Below are 24,513 nucleotides of genomic sequence, written 5' to 3'. Positions count from 1 at the left end.
CCACTTTTGGAGCAGTTTCACCTCTGTCACCTACGGACCACCCCGAGAAGCAGCGTTGCCTAGTGGAAAGAGCACAGGCCTGAATGCTAGGGGACCTGGGTTCTAATCCTGAAAGCAACGTGGTCTAGTGGATAGAACATAGGCCTGGGTGTCAGAAGGACCTGGGTTCTAATCCTGGCTCTGCCACTTGTCTGCTGTGTGACCTTGGGCAAGTCGCTTCACTTCTCTGGGCCTCGATTACCTCATCTGTAAAATGGGGATTAAGATTGTGAGCCCCATGTGGAACATGCACTGTGTCCAATCCAATTACTTTGTAGCTGCCCTGGCGATTAGTACAGTGCCTGGAACATAGTAAGTGCTTAACATGTACCGCAACTATTATTATCATCATTATTATTAGTCTGCCCTTTGGCCTTGAGCAGATCAGTTCACTTCTCTGGGCCTCGGTTTACCTCACCAGTAAAATGAGGATTAAGACTGTGAGCCCCATTTGGGACATGGACTTTCATCAAGAGAAGCAGCGTGGCTCGGTGGAAAGAGCACAGGCTTTGGAGTCAGAGGTCATGGGTTCAAATGCTGGCTCCACCAATTGTCAGCTGTGTGACTTCGGGCAAGTCACTTAACCTTCTGTGCCTGTCACCTCATCTGTAAAATGGGGATTAAGACTGGCAGCTCTGTGTGAGACAACCTGATCACCTTGTAACCTCCCCAGCACTTAGAACAGTGCTATGCACGTAGTAAGTGCTTAATAAATGCCATTATTATAATTATTATTCAACCTACTTAGCTGGTATCTATTCCAGTGCTTAGTACAGTGCCAGGCACCTAGTAAATACTTAACAAATGCCATTAAGAAAGAAAGGCAAGATATTTCTGTTAAAATCTCACATTAGGAATTTAAAATAAAATGTTGAACCTTTTTTTGTATATTTTTAAGTCAAATGGAGGTGATATTACCTCCTTCCTCTCCCTCTCCCTCTCCTTCCTCTCCCCCTCATTCCTCCCCCCTCCTCTCCCTCCCCATCCCCCCGCCTTACCTCCTTCCCCTCCCCACAGCACCTGTGTATATGTATATATGTTTGTATGTATTTATTATTCTATTTTATTTGTACATATTCTATTTATTTTATTTTGTTAATAAGTTTTGTTTTGTTGTCTGTCCCCCCCTTCTAGATTGTGAGCCCGCTGTTGGGTAGGGACCGTCTCTATATGTTGCCAACTTGTACCTCCCAAGCGCTTAGTACAGTGCTTTGCACACAGTAAGCACTCAATAAATACGATTGAATGAATGAATGAAATACCTTTTGCAAATCAAAGCTTAGTGCATTTTAACGGCAAGCTAATAGAAAAATTTGCTGAAGCAAGGAGTTAATGTACCAATTCTCCAACTGGTTGGTCTGTCTGTATCTTAATATATCTCCCTTGAGATGGTGCATTCAAAGGACATTAAACACAGTACAAGGGCACTTGCCTTTTATATGCACCGTGAAGATACAGTGATTAGTCACATGTATCAAGAGATTATTTTATGATGTCTACGGCCGTGAAATTTCCCTCTCACCCTACCCAATTGCCTTCATATATCTATTCGGCATTCATACTTGACAATTGTTTGAAGACCCGGGGCAATACTAGCCTTGACATTTTTGTTACCTGTCAGTTTGGTAGTTTTGTTGGAATAATCAGAATAGAGGTTTTTATCCTATCGTCTAGGTATCTGATTTATGGTTCATAGGCTAGTGAGACCACGTTTTGGCATCAGTCATGAATTCCGTAGACACTCACTGAAGCCAGTCAGTGATACTTATTGAGTGCTTACTCTGTACAGAGCACTGCACTAAGCATTTGGGAAAGTAAAATGCCATAGTGTTGGTAAATGCAATCCCTGCCCACCTGTGTATATGTATATATGTTTGTATGTATTTATTACTCTATTTTTTTGTACATATTCTATTTATTTTATTTTGTTCATCATCATCATCAATCGTATTTATTGAGCGCTTACTATGTGCAGAGCACTGTACTAAGCGCTTGGGAAGTACAAATTGGCAACATATAGAGACAGTCCCTACCCAACAGTGGGCTAACAGTCTAAAAGGTGGGCTCACAGTTAATATGTTTTAATATGTTTTGTTTTGTTCTCTGTCTCCCCCTTCTAGACTGTGAGCCCGCTGTTGGGTAGGGACTGTCTCTATATGTTGCCAACTTTTTCTTCCCAAGTGCTTAGTACAGTGCTCTGCCCACAGTAAGCACTCAATCATCATCATCATCATCAATCGTATTTATTGAGCGCTTACTGTGTGCAGAGCACTGTACTAAGCACTTGGGAAGTACAATAAATGCGACTGAATGAATGAACGAGGAGCTTACAGTCAATAGGAAGCGGCATGGCTCAGTGGAAAACACACGGCCTTGGGAGTCAGAGGTCATGGGTTCTAATCCTGGCTCGACCGCTTGTCAGCTGTGTGACTTTGGGCAAGTCACTTAACTTCTCTATGCCTCGGTTACCTCATCTGTAAAATGGGAATGAAGACTGTGAGCCCCACGTGGGACAACCTGATCACCTTGTATCCCCCCCCCGCCAGCGCTTAGAACAGTGCTTTGCACATAGTAAGCACTTAACAAATGCCATTATTATTATTGTCATTATTAATAGGAGGAGACAGACATTATAATAGATTATGGATGGGGAAATATTAGAGTATAAAGATATGGATATAAATACTGTGGGGCTTGAGTGAATATCAAAGAACTAAAGGGACAAATAGGCAAATGCGTAGTCGACACAGAGGAAACGAGGGCTTAGGCAGGAAAGACCTTAGAAAGATTTCCTTATTCTCCAGTTTTTTAAGGTGACTCTGCCTATGGTGAAATCCTGCCCTCGCGTGCCAGTATGACTGAAAAAAAGAAAAAGATGTGCAATAGGCACTATTCCGTAGTGTTTGTGTGAAAAGATAGTTTCTTGCTGCATAGATGTCTGTAACCCAGAAAGGACCTGCCTTTGCTCTCATAATAGCAATAGTAATAATAAAAATAATAATTGTGGTATTTGCTTATCGTTACCATGTGCAAAGCACTTTATTCAGTGCTAAGGTGGAGACCAACAAATTGGGTTGGACACAGTGGTTGCTGTAGTTTCTTCTTGGCATTCATTCATTCAGTTGTATTTATTGAGCACTTACCGTATGCAGAGCACTGTACTAAGTGCTCGGGAAAGTATAATAGACCAATAAAGAGAGACAGTCCACAACGAGCTCACATTTGCACAAGGCCCTCACACAGGAAGCAGTGTGGCCTAATGGATGGAGAACAGGCCTGAGAGTCACAGGGACCTGGGTTCTAATCCTGACTCTAGCACTTGTCTGCTCTGTGACCTTGGGCAAGTCACTTCACTTCCTCGGTGCCTGTTACCTCATCTGTAAAATGAGGTTTAAGATTGTGAGCCCCATTTGGGACGTGGACTGTGTCCAACCTGACTAGCTTGTATCTAACCCAACACTTGGTATTGTGCCTGGCACATAGTAAGCACTAAACAAGTACCGTTAAAAAAAGCAATCAAACCCCTTCCCCCTCTTCTGCTATCGGTGAGGCTGGCATGTCTGCAGCAATGGTTCCCACCAGTGCCTCCGAACAGAAACCTGAGAAGCAGCATGGCCTAGTGGATAAAGCATGGGCTTGGGAGTTAGACGGATCTGGGTTTTAATCCCGGCTCCACCACTTGTCGTGTGACCTTCTTAACATTTCTGGGCCTCAGTTCCCTCATCTGTAAAATGGGGATTATGACTGTGAGCCCCATATGGGACATGAGACTGTGTCCAGTCTGATTAGCTTCTATCTACCCCAGCACTTACAATGCTCGGCATATAGTAAGTGCTTAAGAAATACCATAAAAAAAATCATCACATTATTCGCATCTGTGCTTCACTACGTATCTTGAAACTATTCATTCAATCGTATTTATTGAGCGCTTACTATGTGCAGAGCACTGTACTGAGCGCTTGGGAAGTACAAGTTGGAAACATATAGAGACAGTCCCTACCCAACAGTGGGCTCACAGTCTAGAAGGGGGAGACAGAGAACAAAACCAAACATATTAACAAAATAAAATAAATAGAATAGATATGTACAAGTAAAATAAATGGAGTAATAAATATGTACAAACATATATACATATATACAGGTGCTGTCGGGAAGGGAAGGAGGTAAGACAGTGGGGATGGAGGGGGGACGAGGGGGAGAGGAAGGAGGGGGCTCAGTCTGGGAAGGCCTCCTGGAGGAGGTGAGCTCTCAGTAGGGCCTTGAAGGGACTAAGGAAACTATTCATTCTACCTTACCTGTTTTCATACATCCCTTTTGGTTCACCATAGCAGCTGCTTGGGCATCCTGCTTCCATCCACTTTCTTTCAGATGTTCCTCCCAACAAAGCTCAAAGCTATGGGTATTTCCTCTAGTCTGGGGAACTGATCCAGGACTTCGTTGTTGGTAATACTGGCCCTGTTATTTGTAGAGTTGAAGTGGCACTAGTTATCATAGTAATAACTGCGGTAGTTAAATGCTTGGTAATCAGATTGGACACATCAAGGATCACGGTGTAAGAAGGAAGGAGAGCAGAGATTTTATCTCCATTTTACAGATGAGGAAACAGAGGCACTGAGAAATTAAGTGACTTGCCCAGTGCCTGTTCTCCCTCCTATTTAAACTTTGAGCCCTTTGTGAGACAGGGACTGTGTCCCACCTGATTACCTTGTATCTACCCCAGTGCTTAGTACAGTGTTTGGCACATAGTAAGCGCTTAACAAATACAGCAGGCAAGTGGCGGAGCTGGACTAGGATGTGGGTCTCATGGCTTCTAGTCCCACTTGTCTTGCCTTATGCCATTGAGTCATTCCAACCCATTAGCGACACCACGGACACATCTCTCCCAGACCGCCCTGCTCTCCATCTGCATTCATTCCGGTAGTGGATCCATAGCGTTTTCTTGGTCAAAATCCAGAAGTGATTTCCTTCCGCACAGTCAACTCGAGTCTCCACCCTCGACTCTCTCCCGTGGCCCTGCTGCCCAGCATGGATGAGTTTTGACTTGTAGCAGATTGCCTGCCACTCACTAAAGCCCAGCTAAAGCCGCTGCCGCTTGGACCGTGAAGGAAAAGAGTGAGGAGGGGGATGTCAGCCTCAAGAGCAGCCCCATACAGAGCAAGTGTGGTGATCCTTGAGCCCAGACCACCGCCTCCCTCCTGGGCTCACCCAGCAGGCTGCCTGGGCAGGCCTAGGGGGAGAGGAACCTCCATTCATTCATTGTCATATTTATTGAGTGCTTACTGTGTGCAGAACACTGTACTACGCTTGGGAAGTACAAGTTGACAATACATAGAGACGGTCCCTACCCACCAGTGGGCTCACAATCTAGAAGGGGGAGAATAATAATCCCATTTTACAGATGAGGGAACTGAGGCATAGAGAAGAAAGTGATTTGCCCAGTGTCACACAGCAGACAAGTGATGGAGCAGGATTAGAATCCATGTCCTTCAGACGCTCTATCCATTAGGCCATGCTGTTTTCCTCTAGCTCACCTCCCTGGCCTCTGGGGCCCCAAAGGGGGAGAAGCAGCAGGGCCTAGTGGATAGAGCACGGTCCTGGGAGTCAGGAGGACTTGGGTTCCAATCCAGGCTCTGCCACTTGTCTGCTGTGTGACCTTGGACAAGTCACTTCACTTCTCTATCCCTCAGTTACCTCATCTGGAAAAAGGGGATCAAGACTGTGAGCCCACTGTGGGACATGGACCGATCCAACCAGATTAGCTTGTATCTACCCCAGTGCTTAATACAGTGCCTGGCACATAGTAAGTGCTTAACAAATACCATTAAAAAAAGATACTTCCAGGCCTTCCCCAGAGCCTGAGGGCAGAAAGAGAGGAACCCCACCGGGTTTATGGTCGAATCAGCGAGCTGCAGCTTGCTGAAGGAAGGCAAAAATTGGGGTCAACAGCACTTTCCACTTGCAGCATCCTACTGGCTCCAAGGGACACAACAGACCAGCCGGGGCTGCCCTCTTTCTCTTTGTTTCCATGGAGCTGATGCCCCTCGTTGACGGGCCTGGGACCATGGGGACGTAGGGTACATGCAAGGCTTCAGCTGAGGCAGGAGCCTAATGAATTCCACTTTGGACAAGTGATCTCAATCAGTGGCATTTATGGAGTGCTTACTTCTTCCTCCTGCTTAGGTGGTAAGTCCCATGTGGGATCCAATTATCTCAATTTTTTTTTAAATGGTATCTGTTAAGCACTTACTCTGTGCTGGGCACTGTACTAAGCACTGGGGTATCTATAAGCCAATCAGGTTGGACATAGTCCATGTCCCACATGGGGCTCACAGTTCTCATCCCCATTTTCTGTTTATTGTTATATTGTACTCTCCCAAGCTCCTCGTACAATGCTTTACACATAGTAAGTGCGCAATAAATACAATTGAATGAATGAATGAATGAATGAATTTTATAGGTGAGGTAACTGAGGCTTAGGGAAGGTAAGTGACTTGCCCAAGGTCACATAGCAGACAGGTGGCAAAGCTAGAATTAGAACCGAAGGCTTATGCTTTTTCTGCTAGGACATGCTGTTTTCCCAGCACTTAGTACAGTGCTTGGGATATAGTAAGTGCTAAACAAATACCATTATTATTATTATTGTATTTGTGTTCAGAGTACTGTACGAACCCGTGGGAGAATAAGCTGATGTGGAGACAAAGTCCCCATGTTAGGGAAAAGGTGTGTCTTTTGTTGAGGTGATCTTTTTTATTTCTGCTTTTCCAGTTCAAATAGGATTTGTCTCCTTTCCCCACCAAAAAAAGCTTTGAGACTGTACTTTGAAGAGAACTGCCTGCTCCATAAAGAGCATGAAATAGGTTGGGTGTGCAAGATGAAACCGAATAGCTTCAAGCAGCCACAAAACTGAAGTATTAGTCTATGACCTTTCCTGCCTCTCCACCCCTTACTCCTTTCTTCAGTTAAAGTTCAACTATTCGGGCTGTTAGTGCAGGAAGGCGAAACTGTGATACCATCCAGCGCTGCAATCCTTCTGCACTCTTAGGTCAAGAAAGCGAGGAAAGGGACGCTGCCAACACCATTATAAAATACCTGATGGTATTGTTAGTCTCTGGGATTGCAAGCAGGCCGCTGCTTCTTTCTTCCCAACACAGTGTAGTAGAGACAGTAAACCCACACATTTTCTTACTGTTTCTGAAGGTCGGGATGTTGTTGTGGTTAAATTGGCAGCCTGGAGAAATTTCTAAAGTCCCCCGCTACCTCAGGTAGTTCTTGGTTGGTTCAGTTACTTAGTGTCCCCAGTGGGATTCTAGTTTATGGTCATTTTGTTTAACCTTTAGAGACCACCCCTGAGGGATGCCTGATGTTTTTAGATCCTCTGTCAGGTTCCTATCATAGTGTCATTTTCTAGTCTCCAGGAAAGCATTGATTATTTCTGGGCTGCTCTCCTGTCTGTCCTTGTGAACTCAAAAAACTAATCACCCCAGGCCCTTTACTGCAGGCCAGGAGCTGACGAAAGCCCGCAATTATCATCCCCCTCTGCTTTCTGGAGCATATACCTATCGTGATGTGCAGACATGTCAGGGGATGAGGCCTGAATTTTAATGGTTTAGAAAATAATGCCAATTTCTGTTCTTTATTTTCTGGTTTCTGGAGTGTTGGTCTGAGGTGGAGTGAGAAAAGTAAAGCTCTAAGAAAGGCAGCATTTGATTAATTGCCCCCATTTAGCAATGTTAAGATGCATTCTCGTCATCATTTTATCATCATCGTAAATGTTATTATTAATGAATACACCACAAGGATGCTGTGAGGATAACGATAAGATCGTCAAAGTGAAATTGCTTTGGGAATAGCATCAGCTGCCAATTCTAAGTATTAATATGATCATTTATTAATCACTCAAAGGGGACAAAGTATTATACAAAGCACTGGGATACTAACCTGAAAATGAACACCCACATACAAGGCACTCACAGGTTAAGTAGGAAGACACCCATAGTGAACAAAAAGAACAAGATTCAGAGGAAAACAGGGTCAAATTGAGCAGTCAGAAATATCAACGGGGGGCAGTCTTGCTCTCCAATCAAGCAGTCCTCGACGGGAAACCGCCACAATCTTCTTAATGCTCTAAATGCTGGAAAGATTGGCTTCCAGCTGCCATCTGCTCTTGTGTGAGTTGGTTGATGTGGGGAAAAAGGTGGGTTTGGGTCAGCTGCATTCATCAGGCTGACTCCTCTAGGCATAAATGTAGCGCACCATTCTTGGCACTAGAGAGAATGCAAAGAAATTTGATCGAAACAGACCCTTGCGGCCAGAGAGCTCAGCAAAAAATAAACTCCAATAAGCTTCTGACTCCACTGTACTCTCCCAAGTGCTGAGTACAAGACTGTGCATGCAGTAAGCACTTGATCAGTGTCATTGATTTATTGACTGATTGAGCATCTGTCATGGGTAGAGTTGGACGGGATGGTGTATTTACAGAGTTTAAAACTAGTCCTTTCTTGCTGAAGTCTGGTGTGGTATCATACTGGTGTCCATCGTGGACTGCAGTTCCGTGTCTCTTTTGAGAACAGTGTGGTGACCATTTGGTTGGGGAGGAAGGGAAGAGTTTGGAGAGTACCAAGGGTATTGTCAAGGTTGTAGGCTTGAGAGATGGGGAGGGTGGTGGGAGTGTTGACATTGATAGGAAAGTAAGGGAAAATCAATCAATCTGTGGTATTCATTGAGCACCTACTATGTGCAGAGGACTGTACTATGCACTTGGGAGAGTACAAACAACAGAATTAGCACTCATGTTCCCTGCCTATAATGATCTTACAGTCTAGAAGGGGAGATGGACATTAATATGAATGAATAAGTAATTTATAATGTACAATTTAAAGATGTGTACATAAGTGCTTTGGGGGTTGGGGCAAAGATCAAATGTCTAGAGGTCACAAATCCAAGAGCATAGACAACATAGAAGGGAGAGCAAGTTGGGAGGAGAAGATATGGAAAGGAAGATGAGGGTATCGGTTTTGAACAAAGTCAGGGTCACATAGCCTGCCAGAGTCTTATTTGAGTACATTTCTCTATATTCTCTACAGTAGTGCCATTAATATTTTAACAATGTGTTATATAACATTAATCATAGTAGTTATTCAGTGACTTCTATAAACCCTTTCCCCTGTGGCGCTCAATTTTCCTTACATGATTCATTGGATTGACTGTAAGTCCCCTCTTCTGGGATACGTGGTTTTGGGGGTTTTGACTATATCTGCAATTTAATGGTTGAGAATGTGATTGAAGGTGACTTCCAGTGTGATATACGATACCTTCCTGCAAGGCAACGTTACTCAAATATGGATCCCTGCCAGACACCCAATCTCTTCCTCTCTTCCTGCTTAGTGAGTCACTCAATCGTATTTATTGAGGGCTTACTGGGTGCAGAGAACTTATAACAGACAGTTCCCTGCCAACAATGAGCTTACCATCTAAAGGGGGAGACAGACATTAATATAAATAAACTACAGGTATGTACATAAGTGCTGGGGAGCTGGGAGTGGGGGATGAATAAAGGAAGCAAGTCAGGGAGACGCAGAAGGGAGTGGGAGAAGAGGAAAATATTTATTTTATTTTGTTGGTATGTTTGGTTCTGTTCTCTGTCTCCCCCTTTTAGACTGTGAGCCCACTGTTGAGTAGGGACTGTCTCTATGTGTTGCCAATTTGTACTTCCCAAGCGCTTAGTACAGTGCTCTGCACATAGTAAGCACTCAATAAATACGATTGATTGATTGATTGATTTAGGGAAGGCTTCTTGGAGGAGATGTGCCTTCAATAAGACTTTGAAGGAGCGGAGGGCGTTCCAGGCCAAGAGGGAGGACGAAATGAAACAAAATTAAACACAACACATAAGTGGCAGAGTCAGAATCAGAACCCAGGTCCTTCTATCTTCCAGGCCCTTGCTCTATCCACTAGACCACGCTCCTTCTTTGAGCTAGTATCAGGTATGAAAATTTCATATGCCTTGGGCTGGTTCCACATGCAGAAGATGATGCTGAGAGTGTAACGACACTGAATGTTGAACTTTCAATAACGCTATGTGGAAAGTGGTTCTTGTCTCCCCTTTAGGAGACATAATATTCTTAACAGTGCACAGTAAGACATAGGAAACTCGGTTTATTTAGAAGTACATGATTTAATAGAGAAAACAATAATCCTGAAATCTGGTTCTGAAACCTTCTGAAATTTCAAGCTAAAGTCAAGGGATTGTGCTTTCCAACATTTTACTTGCTGAAATAATTAAAACTGGATTTTGTTATTGCATTTGCAGTTTTTTAGGCAACCGGCTTCTTTCAGAAGACCCTTTGGATATTCTCAAAAGTTTGTGCTGAGTTCAGCTCTTGAATTTCTTGTATGTATGCCTTTTGTAAAATGACTTCTGATTATTTTCTCTCTTAGATTTTCATCACTGTGAATTGCCTAAGTACAGATTTTTCCTCTCAAAAAGGGGTGAAAGGGCTGCCTTTGATGATTCAGATCGACACATACAGTTATAACAATCGCAGCAATAAACCAATCCACAGGGCTTATTGCCAGATCAAAGTCTTCTGTGACAAGGTGAGTGAAGATGATAGGGTGATACAAGAAACCATTGTTCACGTGTATCTTCTTTCTATCGTTTTCGTATCTGGGGTCTCAAAGTAATTATTCTGCTGATCAGTGTGCTAGGGAATGTTATAGGAAAAGCATTTGTTTAGACTTCTAATTATTGTTATTCACCTCTTATTGGAAAAATGATGATGCTGAGTAGATTTTTTTTGTCATTTTTACTTAAGGTGGCCCACTGGAGAGAGTTGTTGGAGTCATTTGGGTTTGAATTGATGCCTATTTTAAAAGAGGGAATTAGAGATTTGATTGCATTGAGTACAAAAAAAAAATACATTTTGGTCTCAGGAGATTTCGTGGCTTCCTAACCCTCTATTGGATTCTGACCAGTAGAACTGACCAAGACACACCCAGCTATAGTTAATATAGGAAAAATCAATCAATCATTGGTATTTATTGAGATGTGGTATGTGCAAAACACTGTAGTAAGCGCTTGGGAGAGAACAATACAGCAGGGTTGCCTGGCGCGTTCCCTGTCCACAAGAAGCTTACAGTCTAGAGGAGGAGACAGATATTAATAGAAAATACATAACTATGGATATGTGTATAATTGCTGTGGGGCTGAGAAGGGGAGATGAATAACAAGTGCCCCAAGGGCACAGATCCAAGTGAAAACAGTCCAATAATCATTCAATTCAATTCAATCGTATTTATTGAGTGCTTACTTTGGGCAGAGCACTGTACTAAACACTTGGGAAATACAATTCAGCAACAAAGACAATTCCTGCCCACTCAGGGCTCACAGCCTAGAAGACTAACCCTATGGTTAAATGACATTAGTGCTTAGTTTAGAACTCAAAAATAAGGTAATGACCTCTCCGAGTTACTTTAGGACAGAATTTTTCCAACTCATCATTGGGGGATTCCATGGGACCACTGAGAGACAGAGTAGGAAATAGACTGGCAGACAGGTACCAATACACTGAAACACAAACTTGTGAGCAGTGAAAGGGAGGCAGCAAGTGTACTCCAAAACACTGTAAATGTTTTACAGGATTCTGCTGTTTATTGGTACCCTAAATACAGAAAGTCGTGGCCACCAAAATGTGGGGGTCATGATTTACAGCCACAGAAAAATGTCGGAGAAAATTTGGCTTCTGTCCAGACATAGCTGGAAATAAGGAGCTAGATTATCAGATGCACTATTGTTTGGAATGTAAGCTCCTTGTGAGCAGGGAACATATCTATACACTCTATTGTACTCTTGCAAGTACTGAGTACAGTGTTCTTCACACAGTAAATCCTCAATAAATATGACTGGATGATGGATCGAAGCTCATTGTCAGGAAGCTCTAGCCTGTAAGCTCATTGTGGGCAGGGAATGTGTCTGCCAACTCTGCTATATTGTAGTTTGTAAATATGATTGATTGATTATAACTCACGGTAGGGCATTTGGCATTGTGGTAGTGAACCTGGAGTGTGATAACGGATTATTTCTAATCTGATTATTTTAATCAATCAATCAATCATATTTATTGAGCACTTACTGTGTAGACACACTCTTCCTTGAAGAGAACAATAAAGCAGAATAATCTGTTGTGTCTACACTAGCACTTAGCACAGTGCTTGGCACATAGCAAACACTTAATAAATGTCATCATTATTAGTGCTATTGTGTCTTTACCACATGTATATATATATCTATCTATATATAGATATATATATAGATAGATAGATATATATAGATATATATCATTTAAGGTGAGAAATTCCTTAGTTTTGATGGAGTAGACTTGATAGATAAGTGAATATGTTCTGCATAAAAGTCCTCCCGTTTCAATCTCCCTTAAACACTGAATTATTGTTTCAGGGGCAATAGCTACAATTTAAAGGGAACTTTAATGATGGAAATCATAACTATCGCAGGGGATCGCAGTCAACGCACAATTTCATCTTCATTTGAAATCTCTTGACTTAGAAACATGCATTTGAATAAATACTTCGATATACGTCCAAAAAGAGGAAGATGTGAGGCCATGGGGTTTATTTGTGAATCTTTGTGATTGTTCTAAATAGTAATAGTTTTTGCTTTAACTTATGATTCTAAAGTCAAAATCCAAGAAAAAAAGGATGGCAGGAAATTAAATATTTTAAAAACTGGTGGTCTTGAAGCTCAAAAAGAGACTTCTTCATCCCTTCTTTCTCAGATAACAGAGCATGAGCCCTTCATTTTAAAGCAACAGATTTTGTACTTCCAGAATAGATGTTCCAAGCACACCTGCTAATTATTAAACCTCAGTTTGACCTCCAGTTAGCACTCTAATCAAATGAAAGTGAAAATGGCCTTTTAAATGCTTCTCCAGCTTCTCTTATAGCAAGCATATTTATAATGTCTAATAGTGTTCTTTCAAGCAAATCCACGTTCGGGAAACTTTCGTATTCATAAAAGCATACATTTTACTAAATTGAAGCACACAGGTTATTTAAAGATTCATACAATTCTCAAAATAAACCGAGGCCACATTCAGTGCCTATTTAACAGGAAACTAAGACTGTTACCTCTGAGTGATAAAGGAAATTGCAGCATGACCAAAAAAAAAAACCTATGGGTAGATTTTTGCAAGTGTTCCAATTTGTAGATCAGACAGCTATTATGGACTGATAAGTCTGAAGAAAATCAACATCATGTAATAGCCTGTGCCACAGGAAAATCCCACTGGCGTCTAAACAAAAACCTTCCTTGGCGGCACAAAACTAAATACTCTCGCAGAATCCTATTACCTAGGCAGCAAAATGCCTAAGTTCACAACAATAGACAAGGAAATAGAAACTCCAATCAAGACAGCACACACCCTATTTAGGAGACTGTCAGACAAGGGCGGAGAAGTTCAAGGGCAGCCTACCCCTTCAGACCAAATGAAACATGTAGAGTGTTGCCCTACTCTCCAATCTTCCCAGAGGCTCCTGTCCCCACTGCCAGTGCTTCCTAGTCTGCTGTGTGACCTTGGGCAAGTCAATTCACTTTTCCGCACCTCAGTTATCTCGCCTGTAAAATGGCGATCAAGACTGTGAACCCCATGTGGGTCAGGGATGGTGTCCAACCTGATTTGCTTGTGTTAGTAGTGCCTTGCACATAGTAAGCGCTTAAATAATAATGAGAAGCAGCACGACCTGGTGGATAGAGCACAGGTGTATCAGAAGGACCTGGGTTCCAATCCCAGCTCTGCCACTTGTCTTCCATGTGACCTTGGGCAAATCACTTCACTTCTCTGTGCCTCAATTACCTCATCTGTAAAATGGGGATGAAGACTGCAAGCCCCGTGAGGGACAGGGACTGTGTCCAATCCAACATGCTTGTATCCACCCCAGCGCTCGGTACAGTGCCTGTCACATAGTAAGCACTGTGCAAATACCAAAATTAAATTAAATGAAATGCTACATTTATTAAGTGTTTAGTATGTGTCAAGCAGTGTTCTAAGCTCTAGTGCAGATACAAGTTAATCAGGTCGAATACAGCCCCTGTCCCACATGGGGACTCACAGCCTAAGTAGGGGAGAGAACAGGTATTGAAACCCCGTTATGCAGTTAAGGAAACTGAGGCAAGGAGAAGTCAAGTGACTTGCCAAGGTCACACAGCAAAAAACTGGCAGAGTTGGGATTAGAACCCAGGTCCTCTGGCTCCCAGGCCCCTGCTTTATCCACTAGGCAACACTGCTTTCTGATGACCGAGGAGGCCACATCTAAAGTGGGAAGGGAGGCGGATGAGTTTACAGCCAGAGGACAGATGAATATCAAAATAGGGTAGGGCTTTAGGTGATGCAGGTCATTTCAAGATCTTTGGTGTTTGAATGGCATTATTCCTTAGAATTTAGAAAATATATGTCTGCCTATAGAAGTCTAGCAGGAAGGAGATTCTGTGGCCTAATAGATAGGGCCTGGAAGTTAGAAAGACCTGGGTTTTAATCCTGGCTCGAACACTTGCCTGCCTTGTGGCCTTGGGCAAGTCAATCACTTCACTTCTCTGTGCCTGAGTTCCCTCATCTGTAAAATGGGGATTAAAACCGTGAACCTCATGTGGGACAGGGGCAGTACCCAACCTCTCATCAGCATGTATATACTTCAACGCTTAGTACAATGCCTGGCATGTAGTAAGTGCTTAACAAATACCACTAAAAAAGGCATACAGACTCCTTTGCTGAATGCCTAGTTTCCACTCAAGAGCATAGGGCCAGAAATATTGAAGGAGGGAAACCAAGAGGAATAGGGAGATAAAGTGCTGTGAAACTCAAGGTCAAGAGTCAGGTTTCTTGGTCATGCTGGGCTTTAGTTGCCCGACCTGAGGGACGAAGGCAGAACCCGACATTTAAGGTTGTGAATATGAGAAGTGAAAAAAGGGAAACAAGTCAGGGGAAATTGAAAAGGGCTAGAATTGGCAGATCTTCAATCCATGGGTGTGGGTATGTGCTTCTTGTGCTTAGCTTTTATTTGGGGGAAGGAAGTGTGACTTTCTAATATTTGGAACTTGGGAAACAAGCTGTGCCTCTATATAAAAACCCAGCCCCAAACTTAGGGTGATTTGTTTATTATGCCATTTTATTTTGGAAGCCCATATTAAAAGAGATGTCCAAGCTTGTCTTGCTGTTTATCTTAGCAAAGAGGCTACGTGCTGAAGCTGGGTCTTGACAAGGATTCCTAATCTCGTGTAATGCTTCCACAGTTGAGACCCTGACCCTGTCTGAAGGATAGAGATGGTGCCATTTTGTCTCCTTCTCCCTGGCTTGTTTTATCTTCAACATGGTATGCACAGACGGTAGCTCTTGTGCTTTGTTAACATGCCGCCTGAATTTGTCTTGCTGTCAGGGAGCTGAAAGAAAAATTCGGGATGAAGAGAGGAAGCAGAACAGAAAGAAAGGGAAGGGTCAAGCATCCCAAACCCAAGGCAACAACGGTGAGTTTGTCCTCAAGCCTCCTGACGTCCCGCCTCAGAGCATTGATTTCCGGCGAGGTGTTGGGCTGCCACACAGGTGCCTCCCAATCAATCAATCAATCAATCGTATTTATTGAGTGCTTACTGTGTGCAGAGCACTGTACTAAGCGCTTGGGAAGTACAAGTTGGCAACATATACAGACGGTCCCTACCCAACAGTGGGCTCACAGTCTAGAAGGGGGAGACAGAGAACAAAACAAAACATATTAACAAAATAAAATAAATAGAATAGATATGTACAAGTAAAATAAATAGAGTAATAAATACGTACAAACATATATACATATATACAAGTGCTGTGGGGAAGGGAAGGAGGTAAAGCGGGGGGGATGGAGAGGGGGAATCCCAGCATCCCTTGCACCAGTGTTCACCTTGCCGATTTCCTTGACATGGGAGGTCTTGGAAACCAACAGTGGCTTGGGAATTCCTCTGGGGCCCGGAGTTTGGATGGATTTTAGGAGGGAGCTTTGGGTGGGTGGAGTGGCTGGATGGCTAGGGTGGATGGCTAGGCTGGAGAAGCAGCGTGGCTTAGTGGATAGAGCATGGGCCTCGGAGTTAGAAGGACCTGGGTTCTAATACCAGCTCTGCCACATGTCTGCTGTGTGACCTGGGGCATGTCACTGTTCTAGGATAAAGCAAGTGCTCAATAAATATGACTGAATGAACAAATACCATAAATATTATTATTATTATTCTCTGGGTCTCAGTTACCTTATCTGTAAAGTAGGGATAAGAGCGTGAGCCCCATTTGGGACAGGGACGGTGTCCAACCTGATTAACTCATATCTACCTCAGCACTTAGAACAGTGCTTGACAAGTCTATTATTGTTATTATTTCAGGGTGCCCTGGTTTCAGCTGCTTTCCCAGGGCATCTCGGAGGGCCTGTTTCATGCCTTTGAGTCCCATCACAAATATGGGACCACCTGGGAAGAGTTGGCAAACAAGGAGCTGTGCTCAGCCAGCCGGAATCCTCCGGGAGTGCCTGCGGCCCAGAGGAGGTGCTTAAAGCCCCCTTGAATGTGTTTGGAGGGGTTGGAGTCTCTCCAAGCCTCCGTAACATCGATTGGCACGTGGGGTCTTTCTCTGATAGTGCAGCTTCATGGCTGGTCACTTTGCCATTTCACCATCATAGTAATTATGTACTTAATGATGGCATTTATTAAGCGCTTATTATGTGCAAAGCAGCGTGGCTCAGTGGAAAGAGCATGGGCTTTGGATTCAGAGGTCTGGGTTCAAATCCCGGCTCTGCTGATTGTCAGCTGTGTGACTTTGGGCAAGTCACTTAACTTCTCTGTGGCTCAGCACATCTGTAAAATGGGGATTAAGGCTGTGAGCCCCCTGTGGGACAACCTTATCACCTTGCCCCCTCCTTCCTCTCCCCCTCATCCCCCCTCCATCCCCCTCGTCTTACCTCCTTCCCTTCCCCACAGCACCTGTATATATGTTTGTACATATTTATTACTCTATTTATTTTACTTGTACATATCTATTCTATTTATTTTATTTTGTTAATATGTTTGGTTTTGTTCTCTGTCTCCCCCTTCTAGACTGTGAGCCCACTCTTGGGTAGGGACTGTCTCTATATGTTGCCAACTTGTACTTCCCAAGCGCTTAGTACAGTGCTCCGCACACAGTAAGTGCTCAATAAATATGATTGATTGTAACCTCCCCAGTGCTTAGAACAGTGCTCTGCACATAGTAAGCGCTTAATAAATGCCGTCATCATTAATGTACTTGTGCTCCCTTTGCTACGTATTGGAGTAGATACAAGATAACCATCCATTCATTCATCCATTCAATCGTATTTATTGAGTGCTTACTGTGTGCAGAGCACTACTAAGTGCTTGGGAGAGAGCAGTATAACAATAAACGGACACGTTCCCTGCTCACATTCCCTGCTTAGGGCGGACACTGTCCCCGTCCCAAGAAGGTGGGGAAGGAGGTAAGCCCAAAGCCACCCACGAGTGGCTTACTATGGGCAAGCAGATACGATTTTCTACTTGTTCAAAGTCACTATTATTCAAGAATACCCCTGCTTTCTTATTGATAAACTGCATTGCCTAGTGGATAGAGCATGGGACTGGGAATCAGAAGGACCTAGGTTCTAATCCTGGCCCTGTCACTTGTCTACTGTGTGACCTTGGGCAAGTCACTTCACTTCTCTGGGCCTTGATTACCTCAACTGTAAAATGGGAGAATAAGACTGTGAGCCCCATGCGGGGCAGGGATTGTGTCCAACCCAGTTTGCTTGTATCCATCCCAGTTTTTAGTACAGTGCCTGGCACATAGTAAGCTCATAACACATACCATTAGAAGCAGCATGGCGTAGTGAATAGAGCACGGCCTGAGAGTCCGAAAGTCATGGGTTCTAATCCCGGTTTCACCATTTATCTGCTGTGTGATGTTAGACAAGTCACTTTACTTCTCTGTGCCTCAGTTACCTCATCTGTAAAGTGGGGAATTGAAACTGTGAGTCCCACATGCGACAGGGACTGCATCCAACTCGATTTGCTCGTTTCCACCCTAGTGATTAATACAGTGTCTGGCACATATTAAGCACTTAAATACTGTTATTACTATTTTTATTTATGTTCCTCGGCTGGGGGTGGCTGAAGCCAGAGCAGAGCTGAGGTTGGGTCTTGGACAAGGGGAGGGGGATTCAGGGCAATGAACTCCAAAATAAGCTTGCGAATGGGGATTTTAAATCCCGTTAAATCAGCTCTATATAATGATTTCCTATGATCTTGGTCAGCTGCCGATGGGAAGCTGTCAGCAATCCCCTTACAGAAGAAGAGCGACATCACCTTCTTCAAAACAATGACTGATCTGGATTCTCAGCCCGTTTTGTTTATCCCCGATGTTCATTTTGGAAACCTGCAGAGAACTGGACAGGTGAGATCTGAAGTCCTGATTGGTAGGGTCAGCGACAGTAAAGTTTTTACTTTGCAGAAGAGCCCCTTACGTGATACACGTTATTCTCCTTGAGGTGAGAAAAAAGGAGGAGATGAAGAGAAAAAAATATATCTGACACTTCTGAGGTTCAGAGAAAATAAGAAAATGTGTACTGTCAAGAAAAGTTTGGAGCGTGATCAGGAGAAACAGTATGCCCCAGGGATGAGGGTTGAGCTTTGAGTAACAGAGTGCCACCTGATAGCTGTAAAAGTAAAAATGATGATTGGGTTTTTGGAAAATAACTTTGGCAGAATCTTACTTCTTATCTTTCGAATTTGCCCTGAATTGTGAGTACTGGCAGATTCTTACTTCTTATCTTACGGATCTGCCCTAAATTGTGCGTGAGGAAAAATAGGCCCATTGGACATATGGGATGGGGGAAGGAGGGAGGCTAGGGAAGCCTGCTTTTAATGGCTGTGCTGTCCTTTTTTTTAACCTTAAAATTATGGAGTTAGTGGAGGTGCACTTTCATTTGAACCATAAGTCCATGGGCTTGAATGCGCTGTCTGATCAGTCCACCCCAAAACCAGCTAAGCTAAACCAGCTTAGCAAAACATCCCAAAACCAGCTTAGCACCTATCCAGGAGTCTTTCAGAAGTCACTGACTCTAAGAAAGATGTAGGAGGACCTCCCTGAAGGTGTACAAGTAGACTGACCTTTTTCAATAATTCACAACTTTTCTCAACAAATATTTCATCTTGCCTGGAAAATGGTCCTGCCACACAATTACCCAAACAGTTCCCTTGGATTACCCTTCTAGCCACCTACCCATCCCTCCAAGCTAAGAGAAACCATGTTTCTGGCTGGGAAAGATGCCAATATGCCCAGGGGAACAAGCAAAGGGGAATAGCAATGAACGGCAGCACCAACCAAATTTATCTCAAAGAATCATCCGGTTTTGCATAAACAAAATATTACTTTATGAAGCGAAGTGCCCCAAATAGAGATATTTTCTTTGCTGCTTTTGAAATGACAGTTCTGTAAGTGGGGCAATGAACTTCTCATTTTGTTTTGCAGGTGTACTACAACACGGATGATGAGCGAGAAGGGTAAGACACTGGATTCTTTCATTTCTAAGGGGAGAACAATAAGGGACAGTCAGTTCATGCTGGTGGAGGTGGTTCTTGCAAATACTTGTTTCTTCCTCTGGCTGAAGACAGCAGAAGGGGATGTGGACTGGATCCGGGGTCATGGGCCGTATTTAGGTTCATGAACTGGAGCCGAAGTAACGTAAGGGCAGGGGACTCCATGAGGGAGTCCGTTTCTTCTTTCTACTCTCCTTTTTTCTATGTGAGGTGGCCCAGAGATGCTTCTAGTTCTCTGTGTCCTTCTCTCGAGAAGCAGCGTGGTATAGTGGAAAGAGCACAGGTTTAGGAGTCAGAAGATGTGGATTCTAATCCCGGCACCACCACTTGTCGCTGTGTGACCTTGGGCAAGCCGCTTAATAATAGTAATAATAATAATGATGGTATTTGTTAAGCGCTTACTATGTGCAAAGCACTGTTCTAAGCGCTGGGAAGGTTACAAGGTGATCAGGTTGACCCAGGGGGGCTCACAGTTTTAATCCCCATTTTACAGATGAGGTAACTGAGGCACAGAGAAATTAAGTGACTCGCCCAAAGTCACACAGCTGACAGTTGGCGGAGCTGGGATTTGAACCCATGACCTCTGATTCCAAAGCCCATGCTCTTTCCACTGAGCCACGCTCCTTCTCCCAACTGCTTAACTGATCTGTGCCTCAGTTACCTCATCTGTAAAATGGGGATTAAGACTGTGATCCCCATGTGGGACAACCTCTTTACCTTGTATCTACCGCAGCGCTTAGAACAGTGTTTGGCACATAGTGCTTAACAAATACCAACATTATTGTTATTATTATTATTATTATGGAAAGAGCACTGGTTTAGGAGTCAGAAGACGTGGATTCTAATCCCGGCACCACCACTTGTCGCTGTGAGACCTTGGGCAACCCACTTAACTGCTCTGTGCCTCAGCCCACTGTTGGGTAGGGACTGTCTCCATATGTTGCCAACTTGTACTTCCCAAGCGCTTAGTACAGTGCTCTGCACACAGTAAGCGCTCAATAAATACGATTGATTGATTGATTGACTACCTCATCTGTAAAATGGGGATTAAGACTGTGATCCCCATGTGGGACAACCTGTTTACCTTGTATCTACCTCAGCGCTTAGAACATTGCTTGGCACATAACAAGTGCTTAACAAATACCATCATTATCATTATTATTATTATTATTATTCTTTCCCCTTCCTCTTGTCCTTTTCCTGGGCAGGTGGGCAGACATAAACCCATACTAATGAAGACAAGCAACAGCAGTTGGAGGAGGTAAATTAGAGCAGCTGCCGGAGGCAGCATGGCCTACTGGATAGAGCCCGTGCCTGGGAGTCAGAAGGACCCGGGTTCTAATCCCCACTCCTCCACTTGTCTGCTGTGTGACCTTGGGCAAGTCACTAAACTTCTCTGGGCCTCAGTGACCTCATCTGTAAAATGGGGATTAAGATTTTGCGCCCCATGTGGGACATGGATTGTGTCCAAACTGATTAGCTTGGATCTACCCTAGTGCTTAGTGCAGTGCCTAGCACACTAAGTACCTAACAAATCCTTAAAAACAAAAAAAAGACATTCATTGTAGCTACAGCCCAGCCTCCCGGTATTCCTTTTGTGGAACCCAAAGCCAAGCTTTCTCCAGAGCCAACAGATGTGCAGATTCCAGGGAGTTGGAGCTCTGTTCAGGAAACTTAAGTATCCACCGATACCACCCAAAGAAAGACTTTTTCATGTCCATCAGCCGTGTTGTCGTTTGGCAGCATAAAGGGTCAATCCATCAGTGGTATTTATTGAGCGCTTACTGTGCGCAGAGCACTATACTAAGCACTTGGGAGAGTGCAGTATAACAGAGTTGGTTGTCAAGTTCCCTGCTCACAAGAAGTTTAACGTCTAGAGGGTTTTCCTGTCCTCCTCCCCATCCTCCCCGCCCTACCTCCTTCCCCTCCCCACAGCACCTGTATATATGTTTGTACAGATTTATTACTCTATTTCACTTGTACATATTTGCTATTCTATTTATTTTGTTAATGATGTGCATTTAGCTTTAATTCTATTTGTTTTGACGACTTGACACCTGTCCACATGTTTTGTTTTGTTGTCTGTCTCCCCCTTCTAGCCTCTGAGCCCGTTGTTGGGTAGGGACCGTCTCTATATGTTGCCAACTTGTACTTCCCAAATGCTTAGTACAGCGCTCTGCACACAGTAAGCGCTCAATAAATATGATTGAATGAATGAATGAATGAATGATGCCCTGGCAGAGGCAGGAGGTTATGGCGAGGGAGAGGGAGAGAGAGAGATATTTTTGTAATTTGCCGTACAGCAGCATCCCCCTTGGAGCTTCTAATTCAGTAATGGTTGCTAGCGAAATTAGGTAAATGCTGTTTCACAGTTGGAAAGCCTTGCCAAAGGGTGTTCCAGGTGAAATAAAGGCAATTTAAAAAGAAATTCATGATGGAATGAGCGCCAAATCAGACTATCAACAAACTCATCCGTTTTGGAAAAAGGCCTGGACATTTTTTTGTCATCCAAAGTTAGTACACAGTTTTGGAGGGATAGCAGCAGTTTTCTTTGCCCTAGGAGGCATAATGAGTTTAATTCCTACCAAGGTCGAAGTCTGTTCTTGGGAGTTAGGCCTTTGAGAAAGAACAGTCATTCTTTCAAGCCGGCAGGACCTGGTCCAGGAAGTAAATGGTGCTTATTGTTGCTACTCACTGTGGCGGCAGGGCCCTGAAAGACAGGGGGAGGAGAGAAGAGGAGGAATGAGAGAAGGAGTTGGGAGAGGAGGAGGGAAAAATGATGAATGAGTGTGGGAGGGATAGTAAAAAGAAAAAGATGACAAAATCTAGGAGAGAGCTGAGGCCCCGTCAGGATATCTGCTTGGGTGGAGCCAAGAGAAGAGAGTAAAGGGAGAGTGAATCAGCGCCTGTAGCCTACCAGGGACATTGGTGCAGGGTTGGTTGTGGCCTAGTGGATAGGGAACCCGCCTGGGAGTCAGAGGACTTGGGTTCTAATCCCAGCTCTGCCACATGTCAGCTATGTGACCTTGGGCAAGTCACTTCACTGGGCCTCCGTCACCTCACCTGTAAAACAGAGATTAAGACTGTGAGCCCCATGTGGGACAAGGATTGTGTCCACCCTGATTACCTTGTATCTACCCCCATGCTTTGAACAGTGCTTGGCACATAGTAAGTGCTTATAAAATGCCACAATTATTATTATTACTATTATCATTATTATTATTAACTTTAGTGGGCAGGAACAGTTGACAGTTGTGCCAGAGATGTGTTTGCCAGCTACCAGCTCCCCACATGACTGGACTGTCAGTTTTTGGGTTGTTCTTTTTTTAAATGGCATTTGTTAACCACTTACTATGTGCCAGGCATTGTACTAAGCACTGGGGTAGAAAGATACAAGCTAATCATCCCAGCCCCAACTCCCCAAGTCTGGATTGGTGACCTCTAAAGTTTCTGACCACAGGATCCAGTTGGCAGCAGGGCCTTTCCAATCCCCCTGGCACCTGTTTGCCCATTCCAAATGACAGCTCTGGGAATTATTCTTCGTTCAAGGAATTATTCTTCATTCAATTAACACCTCCCTATCCCAGGTCAGGAGGAAGGTACTGAGCTATCAATTAAACAGTTACTGTGTGCTGAGCACTGAGAGAGAATGCACAAGTGGGAATTAGACATGTTCCCTGTCCCTTCCAGGAGTAGTGGGGAAGCAGCGTGGCTCAGTGGAAAGAGCACGGGCTTTGGAGTCAGAGATCATGGGTTTGAATCCCAGCTCTGCCAATTGTCAGCTGTGTGACTTTGGGCAAGTCACTTAACTTCTCTGGGCTTCAGTCACCTCATCTGTAAATGGGGATTACCCATTTACACATGGCTCACATGGCTCAACCTGATCACTTTGTATCCCCCCCAGAGTTTAGAACAGTGCTTTGCACATAGTAAGTGCTTAACAAATGCCATCATTATTATAATAATAATTATTATTACACAGACATGACTCCCATGAGGAGCATCATGGCATCTATTCTATTTATTTTATTTTGTTAATATGTTTTGTTCTCTGTCTCCCCCTTCTAGACTGTGAGCCCACTGTTGGGTAGGGACCGTCTCTGTATGTTGCCAACTTGGACTTCCCAAGCGCTTAGTACAGTGCTCTGCACACAGTAAGCGCTCAATAAATATGATTGATTGATTGATTAGTGGATAGGACACAAGCCTGGGAGTCAGAAGGACCTGTATTCTAATCCCGGCTCCACCACATATCCGCTGTGTGACCATGGGCAAGTCACTTCTCTTTGTCTCAGTTACCTCATGTGTAAAAATGGGGATTAAGAATGTGTGAGCCCTCTGTGGGACAGGGACTGTGTCCAACCTGATTAACTTGTATCTAGCCCAGCACTTAAAACAGTGCTTGGTACATAGTAAGTGCTTAACAAGTACCAGCATTATTATTATTATCATTATAATTGTTGTTACTATTGGTATTATCCTGTTTTCCTCCTGGAATTCTTCCCCAACCCTAGAGTTTGTTTGATGGAAGTAGAGAAGGAATGTTGACTGTATTATTTTAAAAAGGCATTTTATTGTCATTGCTGTTTTACCTCTTGTGATTTCCTAACAAAATTTCCCTGGGTTCTTTTCCAGGAGCAGCGTCCTGGTTAAAAGGATGTTCAGGCCAGTGGAAGAAGAGTTCGGCCCAACGCCCTCTAAGCAGATGAAAGAAGAAGGGATGAAACGAGGTACCGGCCAGCTGGGGGCAAAATTATCCTACTGTCCTTCTCACGGTGGGCATAGCAACCCTTCAGAGAGGATCAGCCTAGGCCGTGAAATCAATCCCATTTAGGAAAAGTACCCAGTGAAGCTCAGGAACACTG

The 24,513-nt window shown here is 43.8% G+C and overlaps 1 protein-coding gene across 2 annotated transcripts in view; it reads left to right on the top strand.

Moving 5' to 3' along the window:
* GRHL2 (grainyhead like transcription factor 2) overlaps positions 1–24,513 on the top strand; it is a 173,971-nt gene that overhangs the window by 130,871 nt on the left and 18,587 nt on the right. For both annotated transcript variants that reach the window (XM_038744851.1, XM_038744850.1), the window contains exons 9-13: positions 10,477–10,635; positions 15,484–15,571; positions 18,364–18,503; positions 19,581–19,612; positions 24,284–24,378. In XM_038744851.1, coding sequence (XP_038600779.1) covers positions 10,477–10,635; positions 15,484–15,571; positions 18,364–18,503; positions 19,581–19,612; positions 24,284–24,378 — 514 coding nt within the window. The remainder of the gene's footprint in view (positions 1–10,476; positions 10,636–15,483; positions 15,572–18,363; positions 18,504–19,580; positions 19,613–24,283; positions 24,379–24,513) is intronic.

The sequence above is a fragment of the Tachyglossus aculeatus genome, chromosome 4 (assembly GCF_015852505.1).
Source record: "Tachyglossus aculeatus isolate mTacAcu1 chromosome 4, mTacAcu1.pri, whole genome shotgun sequence".
NCBI classification, from domain to species: Eukaryota; Metazoa; Chordata; class Mammalia; order Monotremata; family Tachyglossidae; genus Tachyglossus; species Tachyglossus aculeatus.
This window is presented reverse-complemented; position numbering and strand designations above follow the sequence as displayed.